Source organism: Stegodyphus dumicola, chromosome 2, assembly GCF_044657685.1.
Source record: "Stegodyphus dumicola isolate Sdum_Otavi_A_Nest chromosome 2, ASM4465768v1".
In the NCBI taxonomy this organism is placed as follows: domain Eukaryota; kingdom Metazoa; phylum Arthropoda; class Arachnida; order Araneae; family Eresidae; genus Stegodyphus; species Stegodyphus dumicola.
The window spans coordinates 198,015,802-198,028,372 of record NC_140769.1 but is presented as its reverse complement, the minus strand read 5'-3'; the positions used below and the strand labels follow the sequence as shown (position 1 = coordinate 198,028,372).

At 37.8% G+C, this 12,571-nt stretch overlaps 1 protein-coding gene across 2 annotated transcripts in view; it reads left to right on the top strand.

Moving 5' to 3' along the window:
* Positions 1-12,571, top strand: part of LOC118186901 (neprilysin-2-like) — a 120,505-nt gene that overhangs the window by 45,700 nt on the left and 62,234 nt on the right. For both annotated transcript variants that reach the window (XM_085810343.1, XM_085810342.1), the window contains exon 6: positions 8,813-9,034. In XM_085810343.1, the coding sequence (XP_085666469.1) occupies positions 8,813-9,034 (222 nt within the window). The remainder of the gene's footprint in view (positions 1-8,812; positions 9,035-12,571) is intronic.

The window sequence follows — 12,571 nt, the reverse complement described above, 5'->3', positions numbered from 1 at the left end:
AATAGTCGAAAATTAAAGGTCTCTAAACGACCTTGTTTAAGACTTTAAAGTCTAAAAACCTTCTAACGTTAAATTACTAACTCTTCTAACTCTTGTATGAACTAGCTTTTCACCTTAAACTTCTGTTCTTAGGGCAAACTTTACAGAAAATCTAAAACTAGACTAAAGCTAGAAATTGACAAAATTTGACAATTTTCAATCCTATTTTGTTACAATCATCTTCCTCTTCTTTCGTTTATTTTCGCTATTTTAGTCTTGCTCCTTCCAATATTTGGAAGGAAACAGTATTAGTGCTGGCTTTTACAAAAATTTCCATGTTCCTTACAATTACTCCTTTTTGCATTAATTGGCCCTCACACGACTTACATTCATACTTAAACTTCTGTTTCCCCCATGCTGTCCAGAAATTGTTCTGAAATGTACTGAGGGTACTTATGTTGGGTTACCGCGAAGAAAACTACAGATAAACAACATCTAACATTGTTTAAATTTGACATAGTAGATTCTGCACGTCGTTGAGTTTGCGGCTTCGCTGGAACCTCCTCAGCAGGCCTCGCTCTCGTAGCCGGCGGTACTGGTGTTTTTCTTGAATCCTCGGTTCTGGCTTGTTGATCTTTAGGCGTTACCTTTTTCCGTTTCTGTGCGCCTGGACCTTTTCCGGGTTGGATCCTCTTCACCGGTGATTGTTGCGGTCTCTCCGTCAGCTTTCTTTTTTGTGTTGGAGGACTCCATCTGGGCTTGCTGGCGGAATTCTTTCCTCCCTTCCAGGATCCTGTAATAAATCCTGTAAATCTTGAAAATCATTACGGCTGTAGTAAGGCTGTATTTGATCAATATTTGCAATGATTTGTTGGCCATTTTCGGCCTTTCAATAAAAAGTGGCTTCTCTTATTTTTTTTACAATATCCGGCTCTTCAAACCTGAGTTCAAACTTCGCAACTCTGTTTCCGGGTGCGGACGATAATGAATGCTTGACTTCTACCCCACCGTATATTCCATTTCCCTTCTATTTCTATCGTAATATATTTTCTGTTTCTGCCTTGCTACATCAGAATTCTTAATTGCTTCATCGATAATTCTCTGTATGTCTTTTAACTTAAATTCTTCTTGCCTTTGTTGTACAAAGAAAAGCTTATCCAAAGGCGTTAGAATTTTTCTTCCTGAAAATAACTCCGCGGGGGTCTTCTATGTAGTATCGTACTTTGCTGTTCTCAAGGCAAAACCTAACTCATTGACACAGCTGTCCCAGCGGTCATGGTAATTCTTAACGTATCCCCTGATAATTTTTACAATTTTCTTATGTACGTGTTCCGCAGTACTCGATCAGTCTATATGGTACCATTTTTAGATAGCGTATGCCGAGTCCTGGGCATAAATTTTTAAGTATATTGCTAACAAGTTGTTTTCCATTATCTGATATTACTTTTATTAGTATTTTAAAATATACCTATTTAAAAACGAATCTGTGACCTGAAGCTCGTTTAAGAAGAACTATTTCTACTCATTTTGAGAAATGATCTACAATAGTTAACAAATATCTATTTTTATTAATTTTTGTTCTAGGGTAGGGTCCGAGCAGATCAATGCCAACCATTTCATTTGGAAAATTAGTCTTTATGTTTTATAAATACCCGGGCGGGCTGTAATTAACATCTTTTATTAATTGATTCGTCTTGGAGTTGTACAATAAAGCCGACACTCGGACTTGAACTTAAGAGACTAAGAACTAAACTAAACTAATCTTAACTAAAAAAGATATAACCGAAGCTATCAAGATTCTAACGGAGTTGGCCCCTTAACGGTAATTGACTGCGAAGCTATCAAGGGCCTAAAGTACGGCCGAGCGTAATAACAGCTTAAGAGAGAGTAGCCTAAAAAGGCGAACGCGTGCTAGCCAGAATCTCTGGTTCTTTCTAAGACAGTAGAACTTAGCGGTTAAATACCACTCTTCCTCCATTTGCATTCAATCGTGATTCTAAAACTAAGTTCTGGTCGGAAGTGGTAAGTTGAAATTAAGAAGCGATAGAAAAGGAAGTTTAACTCAAAATTTAACTGTTAATAAAATTAACATAATCATTACATCGCTAACCTCTACGCTTAAAATACAGAAACGCCCGTCCCCGTCCATTACTCGTCCCGTCTGCTTCCTCCCCTTCTCCTCCAATAACGCGCAAAGAGGTGTGAAGATTTCAAATGACATCATTTCTACTTTCAAACAAAGAAGCTTCCATTAGCCTTTTAGGACAAGCTGTCTCGAATAAATTGATACAATGCATTTCGGGAAACTGCACCTGCTACTGCATACCTTATGGAAAAGGAAGAAAACAACATCGCAACATAACGTACTTGATTTCCCCGCTTTGGCCTAACTACACTGTCGTATGTCTGCTCTGCTTACTTGCTACAAAATTATCAAAAATGTAAGCCTTTTGGAACAGGCGCATTTAATGTGCCGACTTGTGTGTAGTCGCAACATGTTGTCGAAAATAAAACTGAAGATTTAATCTGAGTTCGTTTCCAGTTTTTTAGTCATTATAGATCAACACTTCTACGCAATCAAAATTCCTCTTCCTGCTCTTCAGTTACTTCTGGCGTTGTTTTTATTTCATATATATACATATATTACATATACAGAAATTGCCTAGAATATATATATAAACTTCAGAATTACTCTTTGTGGAAAAAATAATCCAATGTTCAAAACTCAGATTTTCCTACTGAAATGCAGAAGGTTCCATAAAAGACATTTCATAATGGTAAATAACTTAATTTTTTTGTCACGGTCTTTTCAGTCCGGACGTTTTCGCCTTCAAAGGGCTAACACCTTCATCTCTTGGCCACTGGTGCGCTTATTCATTTTGCTGCAAATGCCGGGATAATGAGAAAATGTGTTCTTTTCATAGTAACCGGGAGATCCATATCACTGTTTCTTCGAGACAAAAATGGTATATCGCTGTTATAAATATCACAAAGAATTTAGGTTTAATGATATTTGAAAAATTCTTCCTGACTGTGTACTCCTTGAAAACAAGTACTATTACAAATTTCAAATTTCTTTATGAATTAACTTTGCAGAATAACTCAAAGAAAATAAGTAAGAAAACACATTTACCTTTTATACTTTACGTTCTTGGGCGGAATTTGCGGATTCTGAATTTAACATGATAAATTTTCTGTTATGACAACTTGTACATAGAATATTTTTGTATTCATGCTTGAGAAAAGTAATAAAATTTATAGGTCTTCTATATTTTTTTTTACTGTTTTATAGGTTAAAATACCTTATAAGGTATTCTCTCCCTCCTTACAGCATGCCTTCGGGGTGTAAAGGTTGGCACACTCGGCGCGTATTCGAGAGGTCAGGGTACGAGTCCCGGCAAGGACATTGTACATTTGTCTCTTTTCCTGTTTCAAAAATACCTAATGAATCTACAATTGCGCTCTAATTAAAAGGCGGTGAATGATGATTCTTCACCACCAGGATTTGGCGATTGGGTCCCCTAATCTCCAGTCGCCATTTAAAAGGATGCATTGAACGTATATAGGGTCATCAACGTATATAAGGCATTTTCTCCCTCCTTTCTGCATGCTTTCGTGGTGTAACGGTTAGCATACTCGGCGCGTATTCGAGTGGTCCAGGTTCGAGTCCCGGCGAAGACAGTGCTAATTTTTCATGTCTCCTGCTTCAAAATAACCTAATGACTGTACAGCCTTTACATTTTTCAACGCTAAATTTCCTTCTTTTAACAAAAGTACATGAAATTTTAAGCTACATATAAAGTAATATTCTGATATTTTGAAGTAATCTGTTGCAGAAGCCTTTGCACATAACGCTGCAGACGAAACTAAGGTACTTTCTGACTATCTCCATCTCAATGAAAAGTTGTACCTCTAATCCGTAGTTGTTGTACTCCTTTTTCCAGCTATTGGAAAAAATGGGTTCTTTCTTCTTTAATGTTTTTTTAGATTTCTGTCATCAACGTTGCTGCTCTTTTATTTGCATCAATTACCAAAATACACTTGTTACACAGCAAATTCCTCCGAAATTCATTGCACAGGAAGCCACAACCAGCATTATTTATACGTTTTCTAGACGAGAGTCTGTTTGGCTCTCGTACGTTTCGAAAATGCATGCAGTGAAAGATCCATCCTGTTTCGAAGATGCATTTTTCTGTCGAATCTTGTTAATGAAGAATGAATTTTGGATTTATTCTTAAAATTCGGAAGGAAGTCTGCCTGAAGTGGAGTTTTATTATACTATTCTATGGTAAATTGGATACTTCTTCCTTTTCAAGAACGTTAGGTAGCATCCAAATCATGTACTAAGTCTCAGAGACTTCCGTTGAATAAGTATACATTTTAGCAACTGATGAACATTTCGAAGTCTCAAAATGGAAGGCCAGGCGAGTAACGTTTAGCCAGTTGCATAAGTTTAGATTTATCAGAAACTGCAATTATATATTTGTTAAAATATCAAAATTTTAATAAAAGTTTCAATGGGTAAGGAAGGCAAGATGGAAGGTAAAGCTATTGTAATAGCTTTGAATGCCGTTGAATAAGCTGTCCAGTGTAAAAGTAATTCTCTCCTGAATTCAGTTTCGTATTATAGTTCAGCGTCTCGTGAGTATTTAACTTATCAACAAAAGAATGAGCAGATGGCTAAATACTGGTATTTCGGACTGGAACTAAGTCGCAGACAACGGCCTGGTTACATTATGCGGTTTACCGTACATGTAACGTTTTTGTATTCAACGTTATAGTTATGCATGCGTGATGTGATTACGAGACAGTGTCCCCTTCATTACTTGAATATGAGCCATTTTGCATTTTTAAGCCTTTAACGGAGAATCCTTTGTCTGAATTAAAATTCTTCTATGTATATATTTAATAAAAGAATGGATGCTGTAGTGTAGAGTGTCACTGCAATATGGAGGCAGTCTTGTGTGGTTTGGGATGGGTGTAGGGCCTTCGGTCCGGCTCCCTGAGGTACCCTACCTCAAAACTGGGGTGGAAATGGGCATAATCCTACTGTCCTCTATTTGGTGTCCGCGGCTCTTGCCAACGACAGATGCAATCTTGTGCTCCTTACCACGATAAAATTCGTGGATTTGTTCTGCTTAGGTCATACATTTGAGATTAGTCACAACAACAACACACGAGTCCGTGTTCAAAAGCCGCTAAACAAAGTTTCTGGATTAAGATGGCTATTTTTGTGACTGCGAATATTAAACTACTTACCTATATGATGAAGCTGTATCCCTATTAACTTCTGAGATATTTTCGTGGGAGATTTCAAAGTCAGGAATTCCCGATATCGATATTGTGACTAAAGCAAAACTGAGCAAAACAAATAAAATATGCAAAAAATGAAAGAACGATTCGGAGTAAGATTCGTGTAAAGTATCTAGGACAATTATTTCAACAATCCATTGAAATCTTTCCAGCTAAATCAAGTTTACGGCTAAATCTTTCGAGGAGGGGGAAATTGTTCTACTGGGGAAGACAACAAGAAACATGCAGTCTGGAGTCTAGCACGTGCGTTGAAACTGATACCAGGATGGACAAATCAGATTTGATCTCATAAAAACAGATACTTACAAATTTTTGATGCCATCACAAAGATTATACAAACTTGAGCTGTATAATCCAGTCCGAAAGGACATAACAGAAGCTGTTCCTCCAACCAATAATGCATCTGTGAAATACTGTGTACCTGTTGGAATATTTTATTGTGATTTGTGTCTTTTAGATTTAGCATCATCTTATAACATGTTATCCTGTCCCTATGAGAACGGTAAGTACAAAATACTGCTTTCTCAGGTTTTTTGTACTTTAAATTTTCTTATGAGAATCTAGTAAGCGTGAATGTGTATTTCATTTTATATCTTCTAATGTTTGTTTGAAATATTACACATTGTACTATTGTGCATTGCATGTAATAGATGTACACTGCTCGACATTGAAAATGCAACACCAAGAAGGAGTGGTCAGAAATGTATGCAAATTTAGAGTAGACGCACGTCACTGAGTTATGCGAATGATGTGAAATGCGCAGCTCTCCGACGCACGTGAAGTAAGATATGAGGGAAGGAACGTGCAGAATGGGCAATATTCGTGTCGTTATTTCTGCCAGACGAATTATCGAAGAAAGTTGGTTTTTGTCCCGGAAGATACGTGTAATAGGAGAGAATGCCAGGCAGCCCTCAAGGAAGGCACTTCCAGCAGATAGCCGATTTTACGAATCGGACTGAGAAGGACGGATTGGTCCTTTCGTCAAATCGCAGCTGATACCCACATGGATACGAGCACGGTGCATCGGCTATGGCGAACATGATTGGAACAAGGAAACGTCGGAAGAAGGAGCGGTGCAGGTGCAGCCAGAGTGACGTCAGCATGCATGGATCGACACATCCGAGACAAGCTGTGGCGGTCACTTGTACTGCGATTCTGCAGCATGTGCAAGATACCTTGGATATTCCCGGACCTGGATATATCGACCAGAACCATTTCCCATCGATTGGTTGAACGTAGCCTGCACTCAGGGTGTCCGTTAAGAAGACTGCCATTGACCCACATAGACGTTTAGAATGGTGAATTGAATGGTGATTGAAGACAGCATAGACGCCAACGTTTAGAATGGTGCCGGACTGGAGCGATGTATATGACAGAATGGCGAAATATCGTATTCTCAGAGTCCCACTTCTGTTTATCAAGTGACAGTCACCACATACATGTGTGGCGTCGATGTGGAGACAGATTTAATCCGGCAGCAACTGTGAAACGCCCCATCGCACGACAACGTAGCATAATGGTTTGGGGCGCTATTTCCTACGATTCCAGGTCACCTCCAGTTCGTATTCAGGGCACTATGACGGCCCAACGATACTTGGATAATGTACTGCGGCCGGCGGCAATCCTCTACCTTCAGGGGCTGCCTAATGCAATTTTTCAGCAGTATAACGCCCGAACACACAGTGCTCGCATCTGCCAACATGCTCTGGAAGGTATACAGATGCTTCCCTGGCCACCGTATTCTCCTGACCTGTCACCAATCGAACATGAGTGGGATGTGATTGGACGCCGTTTACATACTTTGCCCCTGCCTTGTTCAGAAGACGAACTGTGGCAAATGGTTGAAAGGGAATGGAGAGCCATCCCTCAGGACACCATCCGCACTCTTATTGAGTCTATGTCTAGACGTGTTTCTTCGTGCATCGCTGTCCGCGGTGGTCCTACATAACAATAAATATAGAGGCTCGGACAAGCGGATGGGAGAATATCCCCGGAGGGCGATTTTGGTCAGTGGGACCGTCCTCGGGATACACCGGGCGCTGGGTTTCGGCGCCTCGTGCGAGACCCTCGTGTGGCCCTCAAGTTCGACTATAGATACTGGTGGACGTGGCGCTACACCAAGTAACCATATGGTAAAGGGGTGTAGCCCACGTCCTTCGTCACATGTCGCATCCTAATGAGCCGACGCCGTTCTCGCTCTGTATTCTGACTAATCATTTTGAAATAAAGATCATTTATTGCTGCTTGATGTCTCTGTCTTTTTTTCAAGTTTCATCACTTTCTGACCACTCCTACTTGGTGTTGCATTTTCAATGTCGAGCAGTCTATGAATTTACCTTCTAGCAAATTCAGGCAGTAGAAAAATGTGGAGAATAACTTGTTAATTTGTTCAAGAAATCGTAGCGCTTGCGAAGCTCATTGTGTAATTATGTCTCGTAACTAAACATGCGCTGTCTGTTCGCAACGAAACCCTGTTTTTGGAACGGATTGAGATATCAAAGGAGCTCCTTTGATATCTCAATCTATAAATAAAAAATACGCAATGCGCAATCTATAAATACGCAATGCGATCTATAAATAAAAATACATTTTTGTAAACAAAATTCTTTACTTGGCTAATGCGACTTGCGCAGTCCTGTGTGAATTCTTTCATTTTGACTTGGAAGGGACCACAAATTTTTCTAAAACAAATTTTTTTAATAAATGATATTTTTATTTGTTTGAAACAAACAAAAATAATTCATGCAAAATTCTTTGTTTTAAAATCAGTCAGTTCTAGAGGGCAGACTTGTTAAAATACAAGTAACTAACATCTAAGCAATTTTATGAGCCCAAAGGGCTATTAGTTTCGAAACTATTTCAGGTGCCCATATTCTAGTTATATCTTCTAGATTACACCCAAACGAGAGCTTTTTTCGAGTGTGCCCATATTCTGGTTGTTAGCCCAGAAGGGCTATTAGTTTTGAAACGGTATTTTGCGTCGGTTCACTATAAATGGCGTATAATTTTTTAAATTGTTGCCACCAAATATTATCGCCCTTTATTATATTTAAAGAAATTAAATGATGAAGAATCTGAATGAATGTATGTAAGTTTCTCGCACTGTAAAAAACCAACCGTACTTAGTACCATGAAATTTTGAATAACGTAACCAGAATATGGGCATCTGAAATTTGGAATTTGTTTTATTGTCTATTCCATATTTGATAAAACTTTAACAAATTTTTTATTAAAAAACTCAACGATTTCAAAGTGAGTTTACAAATTGACACAGTACGGAACACACTGTACAGTTTCAAAGCGACACTGTACGGAATAAAATGTTTTTATCTCCAGCGAGCGAGACTGTTTATCGGAGATTCTAAAGATATGCTTTTTAAAAATATCTTTAGCCCAAATGCTCTCGAAACATGTATATGTCTATAAATAAATAAAAAAAAACCGCTCGTTTGGGCGTAATACAAAATATCAAAACTTTTAGACTTTTATATACGTTTCTAATATTTATCATTTTTTCTAGTTGGACCGCCCATCATTTGGCTTAAATTATTCCTATATTCGTAATTATTTGATGGCTGATAACTTTTCGTACTACATTAATTCCTACTCAGACGTCATGGACAAGGGACTTGAATATTTTATAAAGGAATATAATTGTAAGCGCGGAAGACCTTATGTAGAAGAATCCGAGATTTCAGAATCTTTGAATGAAGCGCTTAATTTCGAAGTCATGCTCGCCAATGTAAGTAATAAACATTTTTCATTTTTCTTGATAAAATTTGCCTATTGTTTTCGCGCGTTTACTATTTGCAGTATAATCACTTTAGTTCATGCATGTGTTTTTACGCAAAAGATTTGATAATTAGCGAAAGAATAAAGTGCATCTAGTTAAAACTGTTGCATGCAGGTTCTGTTTGTAATGGATTTAATTGTTGTAATTACCATACTTATTTAAAAATATTGCATACATACTTTTATTACAATTGTTTTTACACTCTTGCTAAATAAAATTAATCTGCTATTACAGATTTATGAAATTCGTTATTTATTATTGAAGGCAACAATTAAAATTCAACATAAAAGGAATTTTCTATTTCAGAAGTTTCATTTGGGTTCTGCACTTTTACAAAATAAAATGCATAGATTATAAGCTAACAAAATATCAAAAAACTACACTACTGATTTAACAAAATTAAAAATAGAATATATCTATAAAAGCTTTAAAATTATACATACTCAAAATTTAATCAGGAACTGGGTTTCATTGCGGAAGCATACTGCTGCGTAGAGTTAGCTATTTCGCAACCGATAAATCGTAGGGCATTATTATGAACTTCGCCGTATAAAATAACTCTTGTTACAATATATTGTTAAGATGTGTGAGAAATCGTTTCTTTATTTTGACTAATAGTTAATTTTTAGTCAAAGCTACTTTCCTTTCACTCTCCTTTTCAACTCCGCTTTCCATGCCAAACAGTAAATTAGACAGCGCGGGTTTATTCAAATTAAGAAAGAAAAAGTGCTATTTAAGCGAAGGGTTAGCAAGCTGCAGCTTGCTTAAGGCCACGTTGTTACAGTGACTTAATAGCGCTTTGATTCTGTGGCATTGCGTTCTTCTAGCCATTAATTAGGCTTGACCCGCTGGATTCTACGAGCCAGAGCGTTTCCTGCGCGTTTAATTTACCCTGTGAGCCATTAGGCTAGTCTAATTACGTTTCATTTTAAGTTCAACATTACTTGTTTAAGTTAAGCCAAAAGTGTTGGCTCATGTAAACTCAAAGTGGGGTCGACTGTAAATTCTCTGTGATAGAGTAAAAGGGTCATTCACACCCTTCTTCTGACTTTGTCTGTATCCTAAGACCCGAGGATAATTCCTCTACTGCCTTTCTACAGCTCGTTAGTTTTATATTAGCAAAGAATACGAGACTCTATACATGTTCGGATAAAATGAATTTTTTTATATCTAAATTACACTTCTTTGTGTCGTGCATTTTCATATTATTGAAGATGCGTGCTTGTAGCAGAAAAGATTTGACTGTAAAATGAAACCAATACATATGTAGAACAGTTTTTTTTAAGTTTTATAAAATTCCAGGAATAATATGATTAGAAGTGTTAATAGTTATTAGTAAGCTATTCTTTTTTTATGTTACATTATTCGACAAATCAGTGCGCAATACTGAAAATTTCACCTGGATTTGCAGTTGGGGCAAAGTGGATGTTTCGAGCTTTTCTTGCTCCAAAAATCTTCATATCTCTACAGGGGTGTTCGAACAAAAACTGACGTACCGAAGATCTTCGCAGACTTGAATTGTTCCAATGAAGGTCATCTTAATTTGCTTTTAAGGTGTAAGAAGGATGTGAAAAATCTGTTTCCTTTCATGTTTTCTTTTGGATTAGCTATCAGAATGAAAGTGTGTTGTATAGAAAAGATAAGTTCGATTCTCAGCTGCTCTTATCCGCATAGTCTATCCGCGAATAAACAGGTTCATTTCAAACGGCATCTAGGCAAGAAAGCTGTGTTGCTATCGAAGATGACGAAAATGATTCAACTTTTCGAACGTAGGTGAAGTGAGCATTACAGGAGAAATATTGAATGAAGAAATGATAAGCAATGTACAGGGTGTCTCAAAAGGTGGTTGCCAAAATTAACACTGGTCGTTGCTGGTTTGTCACACCAAGACAAACAAGATTTACATAGAAACGTGTGTCCAAAAATGCGAACGGTGACCGTTAGAGGGTGTTAAGTTTATTATTATGTATCCTCAGATTGCCAACAGATGGAGGTAGAGTTTGTAAAAAGAAACTGTGATGTCATAATTATGTATATGTATCAGTTCGTCTTTGGTGTCCGTCAATAAACGTTCTGTGGTATAACGCTCTCTGTTTATTACTTTACATTTGAACCAGTCTGATTATTAAAGACTTACATATATTTTGTTTAGAGGGCAATGTTCGCAGTGTTATTGACGAGTAGGTAGTGTGAACATTTGAAGCAAGGACGTTGCAGGATAAAGATAAATCAGTTTACTAACTCAGTTCTTTATGGACTTTTTGTGTGACACTTTGTGGAAAGAGTGTTGCTGGATCTTATGGTTTACGTTCCAACTGCTACACGCGAAACATCTGGTTTCAGCATGATAGAGTGCATGCGCATTTTAGCACCACTGTGTGGATAGAATATATCTTGATCACTGGATTAGCAGAGACAGCTAACTCTCGCGGTAACCAGAATCGCAGTGACCAGTCGTATGCCCAACGCGATTCCCCGACTTGACTTCCCTGGATTTCTACCTGTGGGGATTCATGAAGTCCATGGTGCAAGAACCGATAGAAACATAGCACATGGATCTCGTCGCCAGGATCTTAGAAGTGACGGCACGTGTCCGTGACACACCTGCCGATTTTGAATGGGTCTATGAATGCATGCGTCGACGTTGTGAAGCGTGCATTGTGGCAAATGGAAGGAAATTTGAATATCTTCTGCAATTTAACCATGTTTTTAATAAAAGTTATATTAATTCTCTTTCCGCATCCTTTCTTTCTTCCCCTCTACACTTGCGAGCATTGTGTTCTAGGGTCGCCATTCGCATTTTCGGACGAAAGTTCCTAAATCTTTTTTGTCATGGAATGATAGACCGGCATGTTAAGTTTGGCAAAGACCTTTTGAGATACCCTGTATAGCGTTTGAAATTGTAGGCGTAGAAATAATGTTGAAGAAAGAGGACGATGAACACAATGCGAGATAAAGCCACTGGGGTAGCTTTCGAACACTGGCCAGAATTGAGAGATACGCGGAAGATGATGTCTGTGATGAGGTGCAGCCTACTCAGACGGCGTCGAAGATGAAACTAAAGTAAATGTAGATTGAAAGAGAGCTGGCTGGATGCGCTGTGTCACGTGAGAGCAGGTTGCTTCCTGACTGGACATAAAGAAAGGTAAACTGTTGATTGGCTGAAGGCAGTCACATACAAGTAACTGTATTTGTAAATTAGAATTAATTATAAAGTGAGAAATTAAATAGAAATGAAAATTTAGACGAATAATGTGACAAGTGTTTCTGTTGAGAAATATGATGTGATATGGCGATAGCAGCGCCTTAACCTGAAGTAAAAAGTTAGTTAGATGTTAAATGCTAGACGGGAATAACGCATCAAGCCATATTCTTTGATTTGTAGAATTTTCCTTACGTTGATTAATTAACTAATTAACTGTATACATTGTAAATAAATATTTAACTTAACCTTGTCGAATATAGATCAATCATAGATATGATAGT